This window comes from Papio anubis, chromosome 7 (assembly GCF_008728515.1).
Source record: "Papio anubis isolate 15944 chromosome 7, Panubis1.0, whole genome shotgun sequence".
NCBI lineage: Eukaryota > Metazoa > Chordata > Mammalia > Primates > Cercopithecidae > Papio > Papio anubis.
This window is the reverse complement of record NC_044982.1, coordinates 153,772,137-153,799,356: the sequence shown is the minus strand read 5'-3', so window position 1 is coordinate 153,799,356 and position 27,220 is coordinate 153,772,137. Positions and strand designations below refer to the sequence as shown.

The following is a 27,220-nucleotide window of genomic DNA, read 5'->3' as shown; positions in this document are numbered from 1 at the left end:
CTCCTAGAAGTGAGGATACCATTGCTGTCTTCATTAAACCAGGTACACAGCTTTGAAACAAAGTTTTGATTATTCAAAAACACAGGGTTCTTCTAAGTATGAGAGCTATGATTTAGGGCTCCAACCCAGCTCAGATGTCAGTTCCCATCATCATGCTGTGTCCCTCCCAGCATGGAGAGATGGCGGCCACAGTAGTGGGAGAGGAAAAGAAAGGGTTCAGGGCAGAGGCTAGGAGCAGCCTCCTTCCAAAGTCTGCTCTGGCCCTTCACTATCTCTGACCTAACCTGAAAAGCTCCTTTTATTTCAAGACCCTGGATAAGTTCTTGGCGAAGTGATGATGAGCAGGTTCATCTCATCTCTTCTCCTGGAATGGAGGACTAGGAGAGGATGAGAGGCACACTGGCCACACCAAGCCCACAATTTTCCTGTCTGGGGATATTACTAATGATATTTCAATAATTATATAAGATTATGACACTTCACAGATTATCATAACTTAATGAAAAAATAGACATTTATTTTTGAAAGCTTCACCTCTTAATCCATATTGACTACGAGTCTAATAATTATATTGCACGGAAATGGAGTTGTGTATCCCCTTGAGTTAAGGTGCTAATGAAAATCTATTACGAATTTTACGAAGGCCACCAGGCAACTGCTTATTGAGGAAGTTTCAAGGGTTCCAAAATAAATACCTATATAGCTGTTGTGGGCCGGGCGCGGTGGCTCACGACTGTAATCCCAGCACTTTGGGAGGCCGAGGCGGGCAGATCACGAGGTCAGGAGATCCAGACTATCCAGGCTAACAAGGTGAAACCCTGTCTCTACTAAAAACACAAAAAATTAGCCGGGCATGGTGGCGGGTGCCTGTAGTCCCAGCTAGTCAGGAGGCTGAGGCAGGAGAATCGCTTGAATCCAGGAGGCGGAGGTTGCAGTGAGCCAAGATGGCGCCACTGCACTCCAGCCTGGGCAACAGAGTGAGACTCTGTCTCTAAATAAACAAACAAACAAACAAATAAATAAATAAATACCTAAGTAGCTGGTGTTATTGAAACTCAATGTCACTAAAGATCCAAATAAGCTTCGTGTTACCTTTAAATTGGTAGTAGGAACAGAATTTGGAAGAAAGGAAAGCACCGAAATTCAAGTCAGAAGATCCAGCATATTCCACCAATAGACAGTTATGACATTTCAGCTGGAACCTCATTTTAATCATCTATAACATGAAGGCACGGAGCCAAGGGATCCTTTTCACCTTTACTATTTAATTACCATTTTAAGCGGCGACAAATACCAACTAAATCATATACTCCCACGTGGAGTGTGTAGAACTGTCACTGACTTTTTTAAAAAAGATAAGAAAAATTTCGAATGTCTTTAGGGTGTATGTTTCCAAAAATTTAAATTTCCTGAAGGAGAGATATTTTGTTCTTTAAAATATGTTGACATATTTTCTCTCTGTAGGCAAAGTGTATTTATTTCACTTTTTTAGGATTCGAAATAAATCCTGATGATGCCACTAGGCAGCAATATCCCTGAAAGAAAAGCAATTAACAACAAAGACAAATAAAATTTATTTTGTCCCTATGCAACTTTCCACCTATGGTTACACACACACACACACACACACACACACACACACACAGCTTATGTTTATCCCCTTTAACTAAATTGAGAGTGGGAAACACATTCAACCATATGCTCCACTGCAGGTGATGAACAATTAAGAACTCTTCAAAAATAAAGTTGCTCTTGAACTAATTTTAGTGGGTACATCAAAAAAGAAAACAAAGCAACCATTACAGAGCGTCTGAAGTTCAGATCCGATTTTGAAGGAGTCTGCTCTAATGGAAGAGCCACCGGGGCAAGGAACGGCAGATTCCCCCATCCCATGTTGACTCGTTACCCGGGTATCAGACACTACGATCAAGGGCATATGCACACAGAGAAACATTACATGATTCCTGCCACCCAGGAGCTGGTGATCTAGTGTCAGACTCCCATGTAAACAAATAATTACAACAATGTCAAGTGCTTTAAGATGGAAGAAGCGCAAAGCAATATCTGAAATATAAAAGAGGAAATGCTTAACTCTAACCAGGGAGGTTGGAGAGCTTTATGAAAAAATGACATGTGTGCTAGGTCTTGACAGATGAGAAGTTTATTGTGGAAACAGCATGTGCAAAGGCACAGAAGTAAAGGAAGGAAGGAAAAGGAAGGGGAAGAAAAGAAGGAGAGGTAGAATATAAATTGGAAATAATATTTTCCAATCTAATGTGTATAAACTAGGATCTTATTTTAATTGTCATATTCCTAATTGCTTGTGAGGCTAAGTATATTTTTATATACTCATTCATCATTTAGACTTTCTTATAAGTGAATTGACTATCTCCTTTGCTCATTTTTTTCCTCCTGGGTAGTTTGCCTTTCTTTTCTTAATTTATATGATTTCTTTACAAATGTTGGATGCTAATTGTCAGTCATAAGAGCTACAAATATCTTCTCCCAGCTTTTCTTCTTACTTTGTTAAATGATATCATGTCAGAGTCAAATGCTTTTCCTTTAATTTTAATTTTATATTATTTTAATATAGACAAATTCACCAGTAATCTTCATTATGTTTTGTGCCTTTAAGAAACCCTTTCCTAATCCTTCCGTATTTTCTTCTAAAAGCCGTTAAGTTTTCCTTTTCACGTTTCAGTTCAAAATCCACCTGAAATAGATTTTTGTGCATGGCATAAGGTACATCCAACTTTTTTTTTTCCCCACATGGATAACTAATTGTCCTAGCATTATTCATCAAATAATTTATCCTCTCCCATTACAAATAATGGGAGCTGTTATAGGTAACATAATGTCACCTATCACAGGTAGGATCCCCTGGGAAACAGACCCTGAAAAGAGGTTCCATGCAGAAGGTTTAGTGGAGCGTGCTCTTTGGAGCGATACCTATGGGAAAGTGAGGGACGCAGGAGTGGAGAAGATGCAGTTTGGACAGAGGCCTCAGGTGATAATGTAGGGAGCACGGAGGCTGGGATGGCCCTTCAGAACTGCCCTACACAAGGCAGTGGTGCTGAGCTTCCGTACACTCACACACAGGTAAGTCATTGGTCAGATCTGCGCTTGAGGAGAAGGTGTAATCTTGGGAGTACCTCCCCCCTTCCAGCTGATACCTCCCCAGAAACTGCCCTCTGCAAATGACACTTCAGACGGAACCTCAGAATGGGAGCGGTAGCTCCCATGTGGAGAGGGCAGTTCCTGGGGAGGCCCTCAGCTGTAAGCCTTTGGCTGGCAACACTGCCAGCAGCAGAGGGAACAGGGTGTTAGTCTTGCAAGGGGGATCTGGGTGGCACCCACAGCATACACTATACCACCTCGCTCATGTATCACTTTCACACTGTGATACATGGACTACTCTATTTAATAGAACTCTTTTCCCCATGAAATAATTTTCAGATATATTTCCGTCCTGGTCACCGACACGTAATCTAATCTGTCAATAATGCCCTTCAAATATGTACCTATAACTATACCAACAACTCCAGATTCATCAGACTCTATAAAGTACAGTAGCACATTTTCTCCCTTGATATGAGTATCTATTTCTAACGTAGCCTGACTTTTTGTTTTCAACAACTATACATTACCCAGCTGGCTCAAAAATCAATATGCTGTCAGCTAAAACAGAAACTGAGGTCTCTGATGTCCTTTACTTGTAAGTGGATAGTTTAATCTCAATGCAGGATTTTTTCCATTATCCTCTTGAGTTTAATCTTGTTCCATTTAGCTTAGGGAAATTGAACAAGCTCTGATTCTGTCACCTAACACCTCTTGCCGTTTCAATTTTTCTCTAAATTTGATAAAGGATGCCAAAAAGCTGTTAAAAAAAATCCCATGAGGGCAGAGAGCAGCGATGAGTCTTGTGGCATGCCAATGATACCCTGACTTCTACTTCCACTCTTGGAAACCCATCCCATAACCCATTCTGTAAAGATCTTGCTCTGCTAGGTAATATTAATAGCGGGAATTTTATCAGCCTATTAATATAATGACTTATAGTGAGTTTTGTGCATAGCTTTTGGAAATCAATCACATGACCTCAACTTATATTTGCATTATACACAAGTTTTCTAGCAGCAGTGCCTACACAGAAGGCAAACTTCCATGGTGGGCATTAGGCACCCAGCAGGTGAGCCTTGCAGGACTCCCTGAATCACAGCCTATAAGAGTTACAAGTCCCTGCCTGGCCTTCTAGTTCACCAATGTGTTGGGTCATAAAATGAACCTTGGTTCAAACGTGCTGTCCTTTGATCATGGATAATGCAACGCGGTTAATCTGTGACCAGTGAAATACATGAAACATTAAACCACCTCTGGTTTCTGTTTCAAGTTTGATCACTTGACTGCCCCTCAGTAACTGGATTTTACAATAAAGTTAAGTCTCATTTTAAAATGTAAAGCTGTCTGTTCTGGTAAAGCCAATCATATGTTGTAAAGTTATTCCATTTAAAAAACCAGTTTCTTTGCTCACAAAAGATTTGGCTTTGAGTACCCAAGTTCCATTTAATTCTACTTCCATCTTCTGAGTACATTTAGATTCCCAAACCCATGCAGAGATGAATAGTTTCAAGGTTAAAAAAAAAAAAGGGAAAAAAAAAGCATTTTCTAGCAAAATAGGGTAATAGCATCTAACATCGATAGCAATCACATAATATGGCATGAAACCTGTTTCATTGTTTAACATAGGAAAAATGGGAAAAAATGTGTCCCTGTTACCAGTTTTCAGACTAAGTTCTCTCATCATTCATCCATCCATTTATTCATTCATTCAATAGAACACTTACTGAGTATATGCTATGGGTCAGTTTCAGTAACTGATCCAGGTATACAGTGATGAATGTGATACCGTTGCTATCTTTGAGGAGAGATTTTTTAAAAACCAAAAATAAAGAGACATCTGTTTCCATTTTGAAGTGTTCTATCACTAGGAGAAACAGGTTCCAAATGAAGATGGGACACCAAGAACAAAGCCAGGCAAACCCATTTTACTCTGCTGGGTGGCATGTCAGCTGCAGAATTCCCAATCATCCTGTCTGACTACTCCTAAGGACAATTTGTCACTTGCAGCCACGGCCTTATCACTGTAAGCTGGAAGGCTGTTTTTAATTAAAGTCAACAACCACAATTTCCTTAAAAGAATCAGTACCTATTAATCTACTATTTATAGAACTGCAAAGCATGCATCCAAAGTAAAAGATAAGGTCCTATATTCAAAAGCTTGATAAGAGCTAAAGATTAAGTTATTTATCACACAAGAATCAATGAGTTAATATTAAAAAAACACATATAAGAGGCAGATAATTGAGGTCTAAAACTTACTGCCTTGATAAAAATATGATATGGAAATCAGGAGGGACAAAATTACTATCAGATGCAGAAATTGAGAACACTTTGAAGAGGTAAAATGTGACTTCACATGATTCAGAAATGATTGGTAGGAAGAAAGGGGACCTTTGTTTTTCTTTTCTTTTGCTCTTTCATCCTTTAAGATTTCACATTGAAATGACATTAGTAGTCAGACATGCCATTCCAGTTCCTTTCTGACTTAATTTAATTTAGAAAATTTTAAAACCCTGATTTAATTCAAAGGCTACTGAGAGAACCAGTTTGAAGCTAGACACTGTGGGGAGTACCTCAGAGGTATCCTTTATGACCTCTGCCCTCAAGTTTTTTTATTAATGCAAATTAGGTAGAAATCCAATATTAACCTACATGAAACAATAAGATATCGATAAAGATGCTACATAAGTAAGTGCCTTAAAAAAAAAAAAACAACAGAAGCTAATGTAGCAGTTTTAATCAAGAGCAAATCGGGAAATCCACATAGAATAAACAACTCATTGTGAGCTATTATTTGCAGCATCATTTCATCATTGGAAAATATCAAAAGGAGTGGGATTTTAAAATCCTTTCTACCCCTATGAACCAGCAATGGTGTGTAATTATAATAAAGCTAATTTTTAAAAGTGCTTTACGAACTATTTTCATTGATATTATTTCATTTTGATTCTCAAAAAACCACTATGAATTTGACATAATTCCTTCCAGCAACTGCAATCAGGGGAGTAATAACAAGCTACAAAATCGGTATTTCACTGACTCCACCAATTTTGGTGCTTCCCTCTCCCCCACACCAATTTCTCCTGAATCATTCTAGAAATCATGTGTGCTTGTGGATGTAATTCTTCCTCCTCATCACTGCTTTCATCTCTTGCTCCGGCTGCACAAGGGGCCTCTTGATGCTTCCAAAATGGGCACCAGGGCTGCTGTAGTCAAAGGTGCCAGATGTGTTGTCCAAGGCACAACTGCCTACCTTTCCCACTTCTCCTTAGGATAAGACAAAATCTCGTTCATTCTACCATAAATAAAACCATACTGGACAAAATCTAGTTCATCATGCCCTGTCACACCGTGCTTCCATAGCACCTCCAGCAGGGACTCTGCTTCCCCAAGTCTGTACATCCTGTTATGCAGAACTTGCTTTCAATGTCCTAAAGAAATTTTAGTAACATTACTCTTTAAATTTTCACACTGCTTTTTTTATGGCAGTCCTCTCTCCAGGCATGAGTCCACGGGGCTGGCGCAACAGAAAATCTGGAGAACATACGTCATGCTATTTTGAGGGTTGTCCCTCCCCGGGGTAGCCGCTACCCTTGGATGTGGCTCAAGTTCTTGCTTTCCTTAAGATGAGCTTTGTCCTGTGATGATCATCCCAGCACTCAAGCAGATGACTCTGGACAGGCGTGACTGTCAAATCATCCAGACATGCCCAGACAAGTCTGAATCCTAGGGAGAACATAGCTGAGGCCCAAGCCGCACGCCTTATTTACTCTCCACATTTCCTCTGGGCTCACCGGGAAACCAACAGCTTTACTCAGTCATAGGAGCATTTCTGGGTTCTCCATCTAAACACAAAACTGAAACTGAAAACTTTAACATTTTAGAAAAACTAGGTGAAACCTGAATGAACTGATTTATGACTTTATTGTGAATAAAATTGTATTACCATGAATTTTTTTTTGAGATGGAGTCTCTAGAGCTCTGTCATCCAGGCTGTAGTGCAGTGGTGTGATCGCAGCTCATTGTAACATCCTCCTCCCGGGTTCAAGTGATTCTCGGGCCTCAGCCTCCCGAGTAACTGGGACTATACCATGAATTATTAATACAAAAATCTGAATCTCACTGTTTGAAGTCCTCACTCACTTGCTTAGCACGAAACCCAGTCCTCAAGAGAGGAAGTCCCTACCTCTCTTGAACAGCTCTTCCACACTGCAAAACTGTTGGGCTTCTGATGATAAAGTTCTTTCATTTCTTTGTGCCAAAGCTCCTTCTTCCTCAAGTGTAGGGGCCCTCCTAGGAAGATGAGGAAGTGTTTGTCCACAGACATTCTGACCCGGAAGTGTTCTTCTCTCATGGTACTTTTCCTTCAGTAGTTTTTTGTTCCTCCCTATTGTCCAACATCCTTCCAGAACCCCTCAGATCTGTCTATATCCTATACATGTCTGAATTCCAATTCTGACCTGATTTTAAGTTCTTTCCTATAAGGCTCTGGGCCCTTGTTTCAATGTACTGGAACAATCCATGACTGTGAAAAAAATTCCTAGAACCTTCCATGAGAGGGAAGAAATTCCAGAACATGCCGTGATAGGAGGCTGAGCTGCTGGGGCACACAGAGGAACTACAGGGGGATGGTATGACCTAGTATCACAGCCCAGGGGCCATAAAGATACATTAGATATGGTCTAATTCCAATTTTAAAAATATCTAACAGAAGTCACTATCCCTGTAAGGGATCAGAAAGCAAATAAAGTGAGATCGGCACCATAGTCATTTATCTGCTCACAGTTATCAAGAGGAAGGGGGTGGGGCCACAGTGGTATCTACTGTTTTCAAAAAGTACTCTCTCTCAGGAGTCCCTAAGAAATAAAACAAAACAGGCCGTGGCTCACGCCTGTAATCCCAGCACTTTGGAAGGCTGAGGCAGGCAGATCACGGGGTCAGGAGTTCGAGACCAGCCTGGCCAACATGGTGAAACCCCATCCCTACTAAAAATACAAAAAGTAGCCGGATGCACACCTGTAATCCCAGCTACTTGGGAGGCTGAGGAAGGAGAATTCCTTGAACCTGGGAGGCAGCGGTTACAGTGGGCCAAGATCACACCATTGCACTCCAGCCTGGGCAACAAGAGCGAGACTCTATCTCAAAAAAAAAAAAAAAAGAAAGAAAGAAAACAAAACATATGCTTTCAATTTTCAGTACTTTGCTTTATCAATTTGATATAATGCTTATAATCCAATTACAACCCGAAAAGTTTGTCTTTTTCTTTTTCTTTTTTTTTTTTTGAGACAGAGTCTCGCTCTGTCGCCCAGGCTGGAGTGCAGTGGCGCGATCTCGGCTCACTGCAAGCTCTGCCTCTGGGGTTTACACCATTCTCCTGCCTCAGCCTTCCAAGTAGCTGGGACTACAGGCGCCCGCCACCTCGCCCGGCTAGTTTTTTGTATTTTTTAGTAGAGATGGGGTTTCACTGTGTTAGCCAGGATGGTCTCAATCTCCTGACCTCGTGATCCGCCCGTCTCGGCCTCCCAAAGTGCTGGGATTACAGGCTTGAGCCACTGCGCCCGGCCAGTTTGTCTTTTTCTAATGACCCAACTAATAATGCCATGAGGCAGAATGTTGAGTTATGTAAACAAATATATCCAATGAATTATTCCTTAAAATTTAGTATCTATTTACTTTAAAAATAGTTTTATCTTTTACATTTATCAGTGGCTGTAACTTTTAATCATGGTATTATTCTGCTATTTCTACATATCTTTGGAATGATTTTGGATGGCTGTGCATAGCCAAAGGCCACAGACTGACAACTTTGCTTTATATCTTGTACTCTGAATCCAAAAATAGAGACATGTGAAAAGCAATTCAGTGGAAGGTGTCCTCAAAGCATAATTCAACCTTAATCTGGGGAAAAATGCACAGGCATAGAGCTGGCTTGGGATTTTAAAACGTCAGATTTTGGCCGTGGTCCTGGCCTTTAAGTCACATTTCCCTTTAAAAACCAAACACACGAGAAAAATACTCACCATTTATTTTATACAGAAACCGACCTTAAAATCCAAATTGTTCATTAGTAGAACATTTATTTCATATTTCACATGCCAATTAGCTATTCTTAATTTGAGATAATTGGAAAATACACTCTTTAAAATTCTCTTTATGCTTTACACAAAAAGCAAGCAGGCACAATGGGATCTCAATCATTGTGAAATTTTAAGAGCTTTGTGTGTTGTGTTTTGAAAAAAATATACAAATATTATTTCTGAATCCATGGACAAAAAATCATATTGCCAGGACTTCCAATTTACTTTCTTTTTGTATGAACTTTTAACAGTAAAAAGATGGTCAACCTAATCAAATTTAGAGGGAGAAAGGTCACATGAGAAAGAAATAAAGCACGGTAATAATCATTTAGGTATTAAGATTACCACTGGTCTGTAACAAAACATATACCCATATATCATATAAACACACATTCTTCTTTCCCCTGTTGCTCATTTAAAATTCCATCCTATCTTTCACATCCATTCATTAATAAATCGGAGGGTAGCCACTATCTCCACTTCCTTATCACCTACTCATCTTTAGCCTCTTGTAGTCTACTCATAGACATCATTCTACCGAAGTAACTCCCCCAAAGAGGGTTAGAAGCAACAGTATTTTCCTGTTCTTTATAGCATAATTCATCCCCATCATCCAGTTTCCCACCGGCCCCTCCAGATCCACTCCCCATTTTTCTCAACCTGCTCTTGGCCCTGGAAGGCTGACCCCGTAGGCCACAGCCACTGGCTTGGCTCCTTTACACTGTGCTTTCTGGTTGGTTCAGTTAGAGGAGGTTTACAGGAAGTGGTCCAGAGGAGAGTGAGGCTGGGATATTTATCCCCACAGCTTCCTCTCCGCTGGGTGGGTCTACCACAAACCACGGTTCCTGCCAGAGGTTCCCCTCCATTAGTCTCCCCTCTCTGGGCTCCAGTGACCACTCCTTCCCTTGTGCCTTCAGCCTTGCAGGTATCTGTTTCCTCTCAGGACTCTGAGTCATCCAGGGGCCTCTCTGAATTGCTCTCTTCCGTTGGTTTCTGGATTATGCTCTATCCTCATCCTAGCCCTACCTCCCGGACTAGTGCTTTTTGGGCGCTGTGTTTACAGCTCTCTAACAACCTCCATTTCCCCTTGTAACAATCATGTATTCTCAATGTTAAAATTCTTGCCTCAAAGGACATGGGGAAAATATAGAAAAGTGTGGTTCAGCTATAATTGTACTCCCCGCCCCCCACCCCACACACGAGCACTCTAGGTGGTGAATTTGTTTTTTTCTTAAAAAATAAAAGAAGTTAAATCACTCTTGAAGAATCATAAAAGTAACATATTCACTACAACCAGAGGAACAATATAAAAATATGTAAAGGGAAATAAAATTAATGCCTTTCTCCAATGCTTCTGCATCTTTCCCCTTCACTCACTTCATTCCCCACCTCCACTGCCTTGACCCTCAATAAGGAATGTTAACAGCCTGGCCAGTTTTCTTCCACACCCGTCTCCATTATATTCAAACCTGGACCAAACATATATATTTATATATCAGGAGGGGTGATAGTTGTTTTACAAAAACTGAGAGCATTTTATGTATTATTTTATAACTCAAATAGATACAAATCTAGATCAGTACTCTGAACAGCCTCACAATATTACAGAGCATAAATGTACAACCATTTATTTAAACATTTCTCTAATGATGGACATTCAAATTTTGTCTAGCTATTTTTTGCCACTACAGACAATGCTGCAATAAACCCCCTTATGCCTATATTCTTATTGGTACATATGTTTATGTAAGCTAAATTCCTAAAAGTGCGATTGCCAGGTCATAGTTACATGGAGTTTTAATTGGGATCCTATTACTTTCTCAAAACTGCATAGCAACATACTTTATGTCCGCTTAATTCCTGTATTTGTTTTATATGGGTAGAATATGGCTGATGCAATTTTTGAGTCCTATTTTCCCCCTGAATTAATTTTAGATAATTTTCTATGTACTACATACTTTCTGTAGTAATATTAAATGGCTGCATATATCTATTAATGTTGTGAAGCTTCTTTACAATTTTATTGGAATTGCATCAAACCTTCATATTAATATGGGAAGAGTTTATATTTACTTCCCATAATGCATGTCCACAGAGAAAATCAAAGCTTTGACAGTAGCATTAGGGGTTTACACATGTAAATACAATTTATTTCATGTATGCCTCTTAACTCAATAAATTGACATTAATTACATATTTTCATGGGCACAGGAATTGATCAGGTGATTCTCAGTTCTCAATATCAGGAAGAACTATGCCTGGAGCATATGCTTCCATCACCACATCAGTGACTGCCGTCAAAGGAAAACAACCACTAAAGATTGGGCATTTCCCGAGTATGGTGAGCCAAACTCCCTGTGATTCTTCTGGCACGAAAAGGGTTTACTTTGAATCAAAGGTCAATGAAGGCAAGCACAACAGACAGGAATCCTAGCACCAAGCCCCAAGGACACTGCTTTGCAGGCTAGCACAACTAGAGTTCCTCAGGGTTTGGGGGAAGACCATACTCCACAAACGCTTGGGAACATTCCACATCCATCTCCATCCCCCAAATAAAATACTATAAAACCCATCTCCCGGTTGGCGGTGGGAGAAGACAGGAGAAGAAAAACCTGACTACCAGTTCTTGTTAGTATATTCTCTATTTTATCACCACTAGGTAAGAGATTCCCACGCATCATCCTTGAAATGAGAAGTTAAGAAAATTACAAAGCCAATAGAAGGTACATCACTGGCCTCTGTGATATCCTTATGCTACATCCTGCATGAATGGTAATGTTAGCTTTAACTGCTTAGTCTTGTAACAAGCATAAGCGAGTTTCACTGTTTCCTGGGAATTACTACTTGCCTCTAACATTGAAGAGTCTTCCAACTGGAAACAGATCTGATTACTTTTGCCAGACTTAATATCTTACTTGAGCAGTTAATGAGAGCTTTCAATAATCTTAATGACATCACTTCAATAAAAATACCTAGATGTTATTTCCACAGGAAATAAATGTCCACAGACCATAAACTTAATCTGGTTAATAGCTAACCTGGGAGAAAGGTGGGAGTTGGATTCAGACAAAGGGACACTGTGAAGGTAAATGAATTATTCACCCCTCTTTCTGGACTGCTGGCAACTGTCTGAGCCCTCTTCTAGGTGGGAAGAGAAATGAAGTGAAAGACAAAGGTAGCTGGAAACGGGAAAATTCTCCCTGTACAGGCTTCCCAGCTGCAGGGAGTCACTGAAGGGTTCAGAATATAAAGAGGACTCACGGCGACAGGAAAGGGAAAATCAAGAAAGGAGAGGGAACTAGAACACAGGATACAAATCAAACGGAACTAGAGCACAGGATACAAATCAAAGGGAACTAGAACACAGGATACAAATCAAAGGTACTATCTGGGGAACCCCCTCCCTCATGCCTTTCAAAGTGGGGCCAGTAGGAGGTAATGGCTGGAGGCCCTGCAGGAAGTCTCCACAGTGGAGAAGTTACCCATATCAGAAAAAAAGCTGTTACCCACTCCTACTCTCCTTTCCTTTTCCAGCCCCGTTTTTTTATAAGGTTAGAAGCACAGGACCTCCTTACAGTTCTTATGACTGGCTCCTGAAAGTGCTGCTGAAGATCCCAGTGGAAGGCTGAGGCCAAAGTAAAGGGAATGTTATGGGTGATGGCATGGAGAGCCCAAGGGAACGCGTGATCATCCGTTCAACTTGTCACTCAGGGGGCTCATGGTCAGTCTCCAAAAGAAACTGAGTGTGCTCTGTGTGCCTGCCTTGACTCAGATACACTGGAGCGTTTATGATATTTTTCAAATAGAAAAAGGGTGAAATAATAAAATAATCCTAAATTGAGGAAAAAGAGGATTTACTAAAGAGCAATGTATTGAATGCACAGTTTCTGCACAGTTTTTGGAGTTAAGGCAGCTAAGATATTCTACACTCATGCCTCCAGGAATCTCTCCCTTAACCTCAGAGAGTTTCCTTGTCAAGTGATTCTAAGTCCTCAGCATCCGACAGGAGAAAGAGAAAGAATTTTCATCACTAGGGTTCTGCGATACATGATATAAAATCTACGATTCTGGGACTTTCCTGGTGAAGCATATTGGTTATGAAAGTAGCAAATCTCGTCAAAACAAGATTGACATATTGCAAAAAACAAGATGAAAAGCATTTACCACATTTTTTTTTTTTTTTTTTTTTTTGAGACGGAGTCTCGCGCTGTGTCACCCAGGCTGGAGTGCAGTGGCGCGATCTCGGCTCACTGCAAGCTCCAGCCTCCCAGGTTCAGGCCATTCTCCTGCCTCAGCCTCCGAGTAGCTGGGACTACAGGCGCCCGCCACCACGCCCGGCTAGTTTTTTGTAGTTTTAGTAGAGACGGGGTTTCACCATGTTAGCCAGGATAGTCTCGATCTCCTGACCTCGTGATCCGCCCGCCTCGGCCTCCCAAAGTGCTGGGATTACAGGCTTGAGCCACCGCGCCCGGCCGCATTTACCACATTTTTAAAGACCTACCCCTGGATCAATGATCCAGAGAAATTTATAAAATTTCACAAGTTCAAAATGACCAAAAAGCTTTGAAGCTCCTCTTCCCTAGATATATTTTTTATCTCAAAAATTGCACTTGATGTTTGCTCTAACCTGTAAGAGACTGTCTATCACATTACGAGCTATTCCCTAGACAAAGCATTGCCCATATGCTGTTAGAGGATCTCGGAAAAAGAACCCACAACCTGCACAATGGCATATAAAACCCTGAGATTCTGGCCACAACGGCCTAGAAAATGTAATGAATACTGGAGTGGCGCTTCTTTTGCACAGTCTTTTTTCATCCTATCGAATCCAAAAAATTATTTTCACGTAACATTTTAAATCACATTAAGTATATAAGTCAAACGAGCTCTTTAGCACCTTTAACATAAGAAATGATGCTATACCAGTAACAGTAACAACCCGTAAGTAAAAGATACCTACAGAATAAAGTCAATTTGTGCTTATATGGGAAATTTAAAAACCGTAAAAAAAAAAAAAAGAAAAAGAAAACTTGGAACCAAGTGTCTTCAAATTAGACTGAATTCATTCCTCTTCTGGTGAAAAACAAAAGTTTTTGTCATAAAATAATAGCACTTACCAAGATGATCACTAAAACAAGCAAACAAAAAAACCTCTAACTACAGACATAAGTGAAGACACAGCGTACTTTTGCAATTCTGCTTAGAGAATCCCTAGAATGACTCCAGCAGCATGAACAGCAAAATTCAGGTCAAGAGGCCAATTACCCACTGTTACCATCAAAGGCAGGGACAAGTTACTACTTCTCTCTGCCTGTTCCTGTTTCCTTTGAGAGTCACTGTTACGCAACCACAGAAGTAGCTTTAGAGAATGCCAAAAAAAAATAACAATAATAATAATAAATAAATAAAAGACATTCACAAAGTATTGCTTCTGGAAGCAACTATAACTCTGAACCACTAGGTCAAAACCATCCTGATCATCTCCACACCCCCCTGTTCCACTCCCCATTTTCTTGCTGCAAAGTGAACTAACAGGCCTAGGAATTTTGGTCCATTGTTAATTAGTCAGTTTCTAAGTAGCACAAGCAGACTGATAGTTCTCGAATCAGCCAAGAACAGATTCAAAGCATCTTAAACAGAGACTAACCTGGAGGTGACTGGTGCTGAGGCTCAGCTGTGGTCTTCCCTGGCCCCAAGCTCTTTTCCAAAGGTTCCCCAGGCACCAACCGAGGTTGGCCTGCTCTGAGGAAGGCCGGGCTGGCTCCTTTGGTCTCCGTGACCTTTGCAGAGGATGGTGGCTCCAAGGTGTCAGCAGAGAAGACACGGCTCTTTCTACCAGGAGAGTCATTAAGAGCAGCTTCCCTCTCACCAGGCAGTGCAGGGAGCCGGAGGATCCTGTGATGCAGCTGAGGGCTGGGGAGCCTTGGAGACAGAGGCGAGGGAACAGGTGACGTCCGTTTGTGTGTGCTGGACTGTGAGGCTGAATTATTAAACACCTTGCCGAGAGCTGCCGGTGCTGGGGGGCATGGCTTCTTCTTATCCCCTCTGGGTTGGGAGGAGTCAGAACCTACTTTGTGGGGCAGATCCAGAAACAAGGACTTGTGGCCACTGAGGGGCAACCCGGCTCTCCTCTTGTTTCTGGTTTCTGGGCGAGTGTGAGGGACGCTCCTGTGGACAGGGAAGCCCAGTCTTTTCCCCTCAGGGGCTTCATCTAACTTCTCGCTCTCTATCACCTTCAGGAGGACCTTGTTCACAGCCCCCTGGGCACAGGCCGAGGCACTAGAACTGGAGGCTGTTTCCCTGGCTGGCGACTGTGAGGACCCATCCCCTTGCCGCTCCTTGCCCCGCCGCCTGGAACCATGAGCCCCGACCTCAGCTCCCGGGAGGGTGAGCAAGTCAGCTTTGGGTACAAACTCAGCGTGGGCTGCTGGGCAAATGGCAATCCTCGCCTTACCCTTAGAATGCGGTTTAACTACTCTTTGTACCTGGGAGGACAGGTCCTGAACTTTGGCCACCACTTTGGAGACAGGTATCTGCTTGCAAGTCTGCTTAGCTGGCTTCTCCATCTCATCCTTTTCTGCCTCTGGACGCTTCTCAGGGTCCTGGTGACTTTCAGAGAAACCTGCTTGCTGATGCTCCAGCCCGCTCGGCGGCCTCCGAGCTCCATCCCCTCCTGCCTCTGGGGAGCTGCAGTCCGGGGGCAGCACTTCTCTTCTGAGCCCAGTGTCCTTGAAAGCCGTCTCAAAGCTCCCAAGGCTAAGGTCTGTGTCTGGCGTCTTGGGAATATCTGGGGGGCAGCTCTCTCTCCTCTGCAGGGATGAGGCAAGTGCTCCATTCGGGAGCAGATTTCCTCTCTCCTCTAGTACCCAAAGATTAGGCCTTGTTCTAGAAAGAGGAAGGGAGTGGCTGGAACAGATCTGGTCCTTGCCCATCAGAGGAGCTGATTCTCGGCCTCCACGCCCTTTTCTTTTTGTCCTCTTCTGTGGGAGAGCCCCAGCGCTCTCTCTCCTTCCACCAGACCTCCGAGGCTTTTTGTTCCCGTGGGTGCTCCTCTTGTTGGGAGGGCCCACGGGGAGCTCTCCCTGCCAGTCACCAGCCCTCTGGAAACAGTCATCCTCGGGGGCCAGGCTCACCGACAGCTCTTGCAGCTTCCCCTCCTGGTTCCCCATCGTGATCCCGAGGATGTGGTCTGAGCTCAGGAGATTGGTTAGCAGTCTCTCCCTCTCTGTGGTGAGTTTGTACAGCTCAGTCAGAATGTCTTTCGTGGGAGTCTGCTTGAAAAATATGTCGCCTGGATGTTCATCCGGCTCCTGGCTGAGGCTGATGATGTCTGACTCCTCCCTGACTTGGTAGCAGTTATGAAAACCTTTCTTGGATCTGTCTAGAGTTACAGCGCCCTTGTATGAAAATCCTCTGACTTCCCCCTTTGGAAGATAGAAGCTGATGTAGCAGAGTTCCGCAATGGGCTTATGCAATTGGAGGGTGCAATGAGTACCTTCCATTATGCCTACCTAATTATTCATGCCTTGGAGATGCCGGTTTGTGGTCAGGCTTCCCAGGCTCCAGTGGTGAGGCATGTGATGGTGGCTCTGCAGAGAAAGCAGCTGACAGTCATCTCCAGCAATGAGACTGCCTGTTAGAGGAACAGGGGAAGAAAGCAGCTTGTCTAACAGAGTGCATAAATCACACACCAACATAAAATCAAAGCATAACCATGACTTATCCTTCCTCTCTGGCTGACCTCAACAACTCAAGGAATCAGACAACAGCCCGATTTCAATCTCTTCCTCACTCCCACCCTACTCCTGATCAGTAGAACTTTTGTATAACTGAGAGATGGGAAAGTCCTCTCACTTCAGCCCCAGGACAAAAGTTCCTTTTCACTCCATGGGGACTCACTGTGCAGCCTGGATCAGGTCTCTCAACTTCTCTAGACTTCAGTTTATGTTCTTCTGTAAAACAGAGCTATCATAACTCCCAGAAGTCCTTCTCTAGCGGGCTTTGAGATCCTTAGAAAACATAGCCATTTTCATAACTCATATTTGGAATATTACTTTGCAAAGATAGATCAGGCCTTTTTACCCTCTAAAAACCACCTTCAAGATCTGAGCTCAACTTATCGATTTAACTTAAAACACAATGTGAGGAAAGATCTTAGGCCCCAAATTTGGAGTCAACAGTAAACATTTCAATGTAGAAGTTTAAAATTTAAGTAATTCAAGTCTGAATCAAGTTTTGTGATTTTCTTTTTTATTTATTTTTTCCTGTTGTATTTCCTTCTTATTTCCTTCCTGTTGTCTATTTGGAGCCAAATGGAATGGCAGAGGAACAGTAAAAAATCTGTAAGGAAGTGCTGGCCCTGTACAGATTTTCCATGACTTCACCACAGAAACGGCTGAAATGCCACATAATTAGGGAAGGTGGCTGCTTCCTTGTGTGATATGAGGGACCTCAGAAATGTCTCTGTGGTTACCATCCCCACACACAAACTCTATATTCCTAGTTTCTTAAGTTACTGCCCAGTCTTCAAGTCTTCCTTGCTTAAAAGAAGCACCGCCTACACCCTGGGAATGATAATACAGTAACTATTCATTAGCCCTCGAGATATCTTTAGTGAATTATTTTCCTCAGGTTTTTCCTAACTGCTTCTAAATAGCAAAAAGCTACATAAAAGTATATTTTGAGTGAAGGAAGAGAGAAAGGAGGAAAAGTCTGGTAAAAGTAACTCCTTGAGGAAGAGAGAGAAAATTAAGAGTGATAAAATGAAGGTTATGAAAATTGCAGATATCTGGTCAAACCAGAATGTCAGGAGACCAGGAGAGGCCTTGCCTCTTTCACAATTGTACATGGGGCTGTTCTCATTCAAGCAGTCTTTTTTTTTTTTTTAGAGATGGGTTCTTGCTCTGTCGCTTAGGCTGGAGTGCAGTGGTACAAACATGGCTCACTGCAGTCTCAACATCCTAGGCTCAGGTTGTCCTCCCACCTCAGCCTCCCGAGTAGGCGGGACTACAGGCATGTGCCACCACCACCCAGCTAGTTTTTTTGTATTTTTTTGTAGAAACAGGGTTTCGCCATGTTTCCCAGGCTGGTCTGGAACTCTTGGACTCAAGCGATCCTCCCACCTCAGCTTCTCAGAGTGCTGGGATTATAGGTGTGAGCCACTGCTCCCGGCTGTATTTTTAAAACTTTTCTAAAATGTTCATTGCCAGCATTTTCTAAAGATGCACATGTGTAAGGATACTTAATAATTATTGGTACAAACTGTCTGCATATGTCCAAGAACTCACTTAGGAGGTAGTCTCTTATTGTGTAATTTATAATAATCAGTAATAAAAGCAATTGCAAAGCTGTCAATATCCACTGAGCATGATACTGAGCAGTAAGCATTAGGAGGTCAGTTAATGAATTCTCAGACAAACTGAAGGGAAGCAGCAGATGAGCTATGCTGTTCTGGAAACATAGAATGCTCTCCTTTCTCTTCAAGCATCATTTTCCTCTAGCTCCTCTTATCTCCTCAATTCCCATGGATTAGGAGAAGTGTGTGATGTTGGGGGAGGAGTGTTAAAAATGTTCAGAATTGGCTGGGTACGGTGGCTCATGCCTGTAATCCCAGCACTTTGGGAGGCCGAGGCGGGCGGATCACGAGGTCAGGAGATCCACACCAGCCTGGTCAACATGGTGAACCCTGTCTCTACTAAAAATACAAAAATTAGCTGGGCGTGGTGGCACGTGCCTGTAATCCCAGCTACTCATGAGACTGAGGCACGAGAATCCCTTGAACCCAGGAAGCCGAGGTTGCAGTGAGCCGAGATCGCGCCACTACACTCCAACCTGGTGACAGAATGAGACTCTGTCTCAAAAAAAAAAAAAAAAAAAAAAAAAATTTCAGAATCCGTTCAGAGTCACAGCACAGTCTATGCTGTAATTTCAAATAGGAATATGACAGTGTATTCTATTCCCCAAGAGAGGGAATTTGTATATACTGAGCACATATACACTTATATTTTCATTTTGTTGTCTCATGTAATCAGTACATCTCCATTTTACAGATGAGGAAACTGAAATTCAGACAGATAAAGGAACTTGTCTAAGGGAATATGGCTCAGAATATGCAAGTTTCAAACCCAGGTCTGTCTCACTACATTGCTTCATAGGTCATGTTGTTCTTCATCTACTGCCTTCTACCAACAAATTGGTTTTCCATCTAATTTGAATAAAGGAGCTTTTTTTTTTGGCCGGGCGCGGTGGCTCAAGCCTGTAATCCCAGCACTTTGGGAGGCCGAGGCAGGTGGATCACGAGGTCAGGAGATCGAGACCATCCTGGCTAACATGGTGAAACCCCGTCTCTACTAAAAATACAAAAAACTAGCCGGGCGTGGTGGCGGGCGCCTGTAGTCCCAGCTACTCGGAGGCTGAGGCGGGAGAATGGCGTGAACCCGGGAGGCGGAGCTTGCAGTGAGCTGAGATCGCGCCACTGCACTCCAGCCTGGGCGACAGAGCGAGACTCCGTCTCAAAAAAAAAAAAAAAAGGAGCTTTTTTTTTTAAAAAATTTTGTTAACTTGGTGTTACATAATTTCTTAACAAAGTCTCACATCTTGCTACTTTAACACTCACTGGGGCCAGGCTTAGCAGCTCGCCTCTGTAATCCTGGTACCTTGGGAGGCCAAGGTGGGAGGATGGCTGGAGCTCAGGAATTTGAGACCAGTCTGGGGAACATAGTGAAACCTTGTTTCGAAAGAAAGAAAGAAAAAGGAAGGAAGGAAGGAAGGAAGGAAGGAAGGAAGGAAGGAAGGAAGGAAATTAGGTGGGAATGTGGTGCAAGTCTGTACTCCCAGCTGCTAGTGAGGCTGAGGCAAGGGGATTGCCTGGGAGGCTGAAACTGCAGTGGACTGAGATTGCGCCACTGCACCACTGTACTCCAGCCTGAGAGACACAACAAGACCCTGTCTTTCAAAATAAAAAATAAAAAAAAAACCACACTCACTGGAGAGCTTCAGCATGTCTGATCAGGTAAAGTGCTGCCTCCTAAGGTCATCCCTTAAACAATAAAATCTAGAAAAAGGGCACCAGGAGTTCACTACAGCTGGTACAGACAGTAAAAACACTCAATGAAGATTCTAATTTAGAAATAAAAGAAGAGAGGGACTGATATAAAGGCCATATCCTTTATGAGAATTACGGACATGTGGTGCCTGTTTACAGGATCAAGTACTTTTTCCCCCTGGTCTTTATAAGTCTTGGTTATGTAAATGGAGAAAATGTCATGGTTAGAACTCTGTATGTTAGTCACAGTTGGGAAACTCAAGACAAGATTTAGAAAATTATAACATTGGATTTTATAGCAATAAAGCCACAACACAAGGCATAAAGCTACAATTATTTAAAAAAAAAAAAAAGAACTTCACACTATTGCCTCATCCACCCAGAAACTTCCATATAGAATGCTCTTACCACACTTGTGGTACACACATCCGGAGCCAAAGAGGAGCAGAACAGAGGGAAAAAAAAAGAAATGGGAGTTTGTCTTATGATCTTGGGACTACAGTTCCTTTGTTCTGGGCCCTGAGAAGCAGTATGCTATAAGAAACTTTGTACTGAACATAGACAAAGGAGCTTCACTATCCCAGGATCCAGTGAAGAATCCTAAGCTACTTATTTATACTTGTTATAAAAAGATTACTTCAGAAGTAGAGACTAGACAAGTAGGGGTAAGACTAGTGGTATAAATCACTTAGAAAGGTCTTTCAGTATTCCAGAAAGAAGCGTTGATGGCTAAAACTAAAGCAGTAGCAATGTGGATGGAGAAGAGATAGTGAATTTAAAAAGACAGATTTCAGGCCAGGCATGGTGCCTCATGACTATAATCCCAGCACTTTGGGAGCCTGAGGTGGGTGGATCACTTGAGTTTGAGACCAGACTAACCAACATGGCAAAACCCCATCTCTACTAAAAATACATAAAAAATCAGACAGGCGTGGTGGCACATGCCTGTAATCCCAGTTATTCGGGTCTCATGCTAAGGCGTGAGAATTGCTTGAACCCAGGAGATCTAGGCTACAGTGAGCCGAGATTGTGCCACTGCACTCCAGCATGGGTGAAAGAGTGAGACTCTGTCTCTAAATAAATAAGTAAAAATTAAATAAAAAGATAGAATTGAAAGGGTCTGATGGTTAATTGAATATGTGTGACAGGAAAGAATTTAGTTTCATGATTTCAGATGTAGGTGACTGGGTAGATTGTGGTGCCATTCACAAAGATAAATGCACACAGAGGAATAGGCTTCAGGAGAAGAAGATGAATTCAGTTTTGGAAATATTGAATATCAGGGGAATAATCAAACAAATATGTCCAGAACACTGCTAGATGTAAAGGGATAGAGAACGAGATCTATGCTAAAGTTAACACGTTTGGAAGGAATCATACAGTATATAAGGTGTTTCAATTCCATGTAAGATAAAGTAAGTGCACTCTATCCTAGCTCTCCCACTGAATGCAACTGCAAAAAACACCAGCATAAAATGCATAGAGCAGCTATCTGAACACTCTAAAACAAATGGTAGCAAGCAGATTGATGAGGAAGACCAGGCTTTGAAATATCACCCAACTGTAAAGCAGTTAAGTTTCTCAACTTTATCCTTCAGTAGCCCTTAAGACTGGACTCAAATGTGCCTGAAACATGGCAGTGAATATCAGCACAAACAGAGGAAGTTATAGGAGAAGTCCTGTAATTCAGAATCAAGAATAGGAAGACGTTTTCTTGTTGGCACCTAAAACTCTGAGGGAGGAGAGCATTTCTCTATGATTAGAGGAATTGTAGTCCCGAGACGTACGGGGGAAAACCCCTATTCCTTTTTCTCTCACTCTGTTCTGCCTCTTGTTGGTTTCAGGTGTGGGCAGAGTTGCAGGAAGTTTGTAGCCAAAGAGTTGGCGGGTTAATAGTCCTAGATTTCTAGTTAGAGGACTGAAATCAGAGCCTCAGAGAGCCCAGAAGTATGGGGGAGATTATAGAGAAGGATCTTACAAAGTGACCCGTAAATTTATTCATGGACACCTGAATTAACCCCAACCTGTGGATTGTGGATCTGATCTTAAATAGCCTATGAAGGGCTTTGAAAAGAAATGAAGAGATAAGACAATTTCCCAGGGTCTAGGCTGGCCACTGGGTGGCACATACATGGCATGGAGCACTGCAAAAGCTTTGAAAATGCAACTGACATGAAAATCACAACCCACAGAAGGCTCATTGGAACTTGCGACCTGAGCCAAACCAGGCTGACTAGCTGGTTGTTTCAAGACAAAAGCATCTTCCCTGAGCAAATGAACTTCAACCTCAACCCTCTAGTGTGTTCCACGTCAGAAGAAGGCTTTAGAGCAGGGCAAACTCTTCTCTGTGACAATCCATTAGAAAGTCAGAATGCAGCATGGAATCATCACACATATTTTTCATCCAAGAAACCAGAGGAAAAAGAGCTGTAAGTCCTAAGAGAAAAAAAGCAAAATGACAGGAAATCACTGCGCAGTGGGGTTAAATGCACTGGCGTTGCAATTCCATGCTGAGTTCACAGGACTATTTCAAACAGCATTGCCTCATTCTACTTGGACTCAAATGCAGCAGCTCTGCAGGAGCCACACAGTGAAGTATACATCTTAATTCGGCCTATGAAGTGACCTGCTCTGGTTATGTTCAAGGTAAAAGCACTTTGCTTCCCAGGGAGTCTTCATGTCTTCTATTTCCTCTGACAGGCTCCAGGCTGGCATTCTCTCTATGACAATGTTGCAGCAGTGATTTCTCCCTTGACTCTTTTTCCAGTAAACAAGTAGATTACCTCACTCTACCCCAAATGAAAATATCTGTTGTGCTTCATCATAATGAGAAATTATTGCCTTTTAGTAGATGCTGTCTATTGTTCATAGCATATTTCACCAATGCTTAAAATAAGATTCAAGAATTAGTTGTAGTCATTCTGTCTGCTGATGGCAGACATCCTAATTGATTTTGGCCTTAAAAGGCCAATGCAAAGCTTTCTTTGCCTAGTCATTGGCACAGTCTTTCCCTGTGACTCCATCTGAGCCCAACACAGCTAAGATAGATTACCGGTATTCCATTACTAAACTGGAAATTTTGTATTAGTCCAGTCAAATTCACACTCTACCTTTCACATCTTCCTAAGACCAAGAGACTGACTTTCATGAACTCAATCAACAAGTTCCCTTGCACTGTGGCTTCTACTAGATTTGGCCATTGGAAAATAGTAACAGATTGGAGGGCAGATGGAAGAGGGCTTAGGACCTTTATCCCCTGGCTCCCTCTCTCCTGGGCTAGAGTTTGGCAGTAGGTGTGCCCTCTACTGAAGACCACGCCCCTCTGGGGTAGTCCTCCAGCTGCAGCTGCTTTCTCTGAGTACCATTACTGCTCCCTCCCCTTGCTCATTTAGTCCTAGATGGCTTTGAGTTCTGCCTCTGGTGTGTGAGTTTGGACAAGTTATTGCCTGCCTTTCTCCTTTCCAGCCACCCTGGGATGGAGTGCAGCTTTTTCAAGGAGGAGATTAACAAAACAAAGGAAGGCTGGGTGCGGTGGCTCGCGCCAGTAATCCCAGCACTTTGGGAGGCTGAGGCGGGTGGATCACCAGGTCAGGAGATCGAGACGATCCTGGCTAACACGGGGAAACCCCATCTCTACTAAAAATACAAAATATTAGCCAGGTGTGGTGGCGAGCGCCTGTAGTCCCAGCTACTTGGGAGGCTGAGCCAGGAGAATGGCGTGAACCCGGGAGGCGGAGCTTGCAGTGAGCCGAGATCGCGCCATTGAACTCCAGCCTGGGCGACAGAGCAAGACTCTGTTGAAAAAAAAAAAAAAAAAGGAAGTTCTGCAATAGGTTAGTGGTTCTCCTTCTTTCCATGGAGTTTTTCTTTTCTTTTCTTTCTTTTTTTTTGCTGTCCTTTTTGTTTTTCTTCTTTTGAGATAGGGTCTCAGTCTGTCACCCAGGCTACAGTGAAGTGGCATGATCTCAGCTCACTGCAACCTCCAGCTCCTGGGCCCAGGCAATTCTCCTACCTCAGCTCCTCCAAGTAGCTGGGAAAACAGGTGCATGCCATCATGCCCAGCTAATTTTTGTATATTTTGTAGAGACAGGGTTTTGCCGTGTTGTGCAGCCTGGTCTCGAACTCCTGAGCTCAAGTGATCTGCCCACCTTAGCGTCGCAAAGTGCTGGGATTACAGGAGTGAACCACTGAGGGGTTCTTCTTTAAACAACCTACACACACTGTAGGAGGAGTGTAGGAATAATAACAAAATTACTATAATACACAGCAGAAAGAGACCTATTCTGTAAGGTACCAAAGAACAAATCAGAGGAGTTCAAAAAAAAAAAAAAAAAGGAGAGTCCACATCATGTTTGTAGGATCAGAATAACACTTCAGGCAGAAGAAAGCATTTTAAAATAGCCCCTCATTAAAATATGGGCCTTGGACAAGTAGATTAAGAAAGTGAAATTCCAAGAGAAGGAAACGTAATACAAGACTGAGAAAACAACTAACAAGTACAAAGGGAAAAACTCTTTTTAGATACATGTCAGGAGAGGTAAGTCAAGAAAGAGTGATAAAAGGTACCAAGTCATAGAGGGATTTTAATCAGGTTGGTAGGAAATTAATGCTATCTTCATAGACAAATGATTGATGAAGCCATGGATGGTTTTTGACCAGGGAAGCAGTATGTTCAGCACTACACTTAAAGATTAAGTCAGCAGTAATATCAGAACAGATTGGAGAAGAAAGAGGACAGACAGGGAGTCAAGAATGGGAAGCTGGGGACAACATCAAATTCTGCAAAAAGGTCAAGAAACAAATTAGAAGTGTTACAGGCCGGGCGTGGTGGCTCAAGCCTGTAATCCCAGCACTTTAGGAGGCCGAGGCAGGCAGGTCACCTAAGGTCAGGAGATCAAGACCAGCGTGGTCAACATGGTGAAATCCCATCCCTACTAAAAGTACAAAAACTAGCTGGGTGTGGCTAATTAGCTGGCACCTGTAGTACCAGCTACCCAGGAAACTGAGGTGGCAGAATCGCTTGAACCCTGGAGGTGGAGGTTGCAGTGAGCTGAGATCATGCCACTGCACTCCACTCCAGCCTGAGTGACAGAGCGAGACACTATTTCCAAAAAAAAAAAAAAAGAGAGATGTTACAGAGTTTTAGGTAGCAACTTTAGTAGAGTAGGAGAATACCAAACTATATTACAAAGAGCAAGAGAGAACACTGATGGTTAAGACAAAAAAATATGAGTAATAACCTGTACAGGTATTAAGGCTTAGTCTTTGCTATTTTGGTTTCTTTTCTTGTCTTTTCTTTTTGAGACTGAGTTTCACTCTTGTTGCCCAGGCTGGAGTGCAATGGCACAATCTTAGCTTACCACAACCTCTGCCTCTTGGGTTCAAGCGATTCTCTTGCCTCAGCCTCCCAAGTAGCTGGGATTACAGGCATGCACCACCACGCCCGGCTAATTTTGTATTTTTAGTAGAGAGGAGGTTTCTCCATGTTGGTCAGGCTGGTCTTGAACTCCTGACCTCAGGTGATCTGCTTGCCTCAGCCTCCCAAAGTGCTGGGATTACAGGCGTGAGCTACCATACCCGGCTGTTTTGTTTGGTTTGGTTTTGTTCCTGAGATAGAGTTTCACTCCTGTTGCCCAGGCTGGAATACAGTGGTGAGATCTCGGCTCACTGCAACCTCCGCCTCCCGGGTTCAAGCGATTCTCCTGCCTCAGCCTCCCAAATAGCTGGGATTACAGGCGCCAGTCACCATGCCCAGCTAATTTTTGTACTTTTGGTAGAGACAGGGTTTCGCCATGTTGGCCAGGCTGGTCTCGAACTCCTGACCTCAGGTGATCCGCTCACCTCAGCCTCCCAAAGTGTTGGGATTACAGGCGTAAGCCACTGCGCCCGGCCTGTTTTTGTTTTTTTTTTTTTAAGACATGGAAAACATAAGCATGTTTTCAGGTTGAAAAGAAGGAAGTAGCGAAGGAGATATTGGTGACACAACGAAAGATAGTATAAAATATGGGACAAAAGGCACCAGACGAAGAAGACATGGGCTCAAGGACACATGGGGAGGAATCAACCTTGTCAAGAAGGAGGATGGTTTCCTACTCAAAGACTAAGGTTAAGTAAAGGAAAAAAGATTATTATGAGATAGCCCTGAAATTGAGAGAGTTTACATATTTTCTCAATGATTTTTGTTTTCTTCAAAAAGACTGTAAATTTATGATTTTCTTTGCATTCTAACAATGTCACAAGAAGGAAAGCATTAAACTAGTTGTCTGGAAGCAAAATTCCTTCTTGGGAAACTCTGATTTGACTGTGAGACCACTAACACAAGCTATGTCTTATTTTAACATACTGGCAAATCTCTACAGAAATATAGAGGACAAATTTCAGCCAATAGAATTATTTTAGATGACAAGTTTCTAGCCAAAGTCACAGCTGGTTATTAAAGGAACAAAAGGGGCTCCTTTTTATATATATTTTTTCATTGCTGTTGGTTTTCTTGACCCACAAACCAACCCGCACAGATACCCAGATATGCTAACAAGGTGTGCGCATTGAAGATCCTCTCAAAGACTTTGGGGAATTCTTTCTTTGCCTCTCCTTTACCTTTTCAAAGCTTAATTACATAAAGAAAAATGAGTATTAGCTTTCCACATGATTTCCATGAAAATTAGATATTCAGATCCTCAACACATCGCTGGTTTTATGTCACTACCTAGCTAACATCATCTAGAGGAGATAAATGAGTATGCTGAGGAAATAAGCCCCTTCCCCCTGATTTAATTTTTAATTTTTATGGGTACATAGTAGGTATATATACTTATGGGGTACATGACATATTTTGATACAGGCATATAGTGCATAATAATCACATCAGGGTAAATGGTGGATCCATCACCTCCAGCATTTATCATTTCTTTGCATTACAAACATTCCAGTTATACTCTTTTAGTTATTTTTAAATGTACAACAAATTATTGTTGACTGT

At 42.4% G+C, this 27,220-nt stretch overlaps 1 protein-coding gene across 6 annotated transcripts in view; it reads right to left on the bottom strand.

Moving 5' to 3' along the window:
• Positions 1–27,220, bottom strand: part of FMN1 (formin 1) — a 419,748-nt gene that overhangs the window by 367,931 nt on the left and 24,597 nt on the right. For 4 of the 6 annotated variants that reach the window (XR_004185219.1, XM_031668862.1, XM_009209842.4 and 1 more), the window contains one exon: positions 14,845–16,830. The exons of 1 other annotated variant lie outside the window; for it this stretch is intronic. Coding sequence is in view for 4 of the 5 variants with exons in the window: in XM_031668862.1 (XP_031524722.1) it covers positions 14,845–16,699 (1,855 nt within the window). In the remaining variant the exon portion in view is untranslated. The remainder of the gene's footprint in view (positions 1–14,844; positions 16,831–27,220) is intronic. One more of the 6 variants, XM_031668864.1, reaches the window with a different exon arrangement.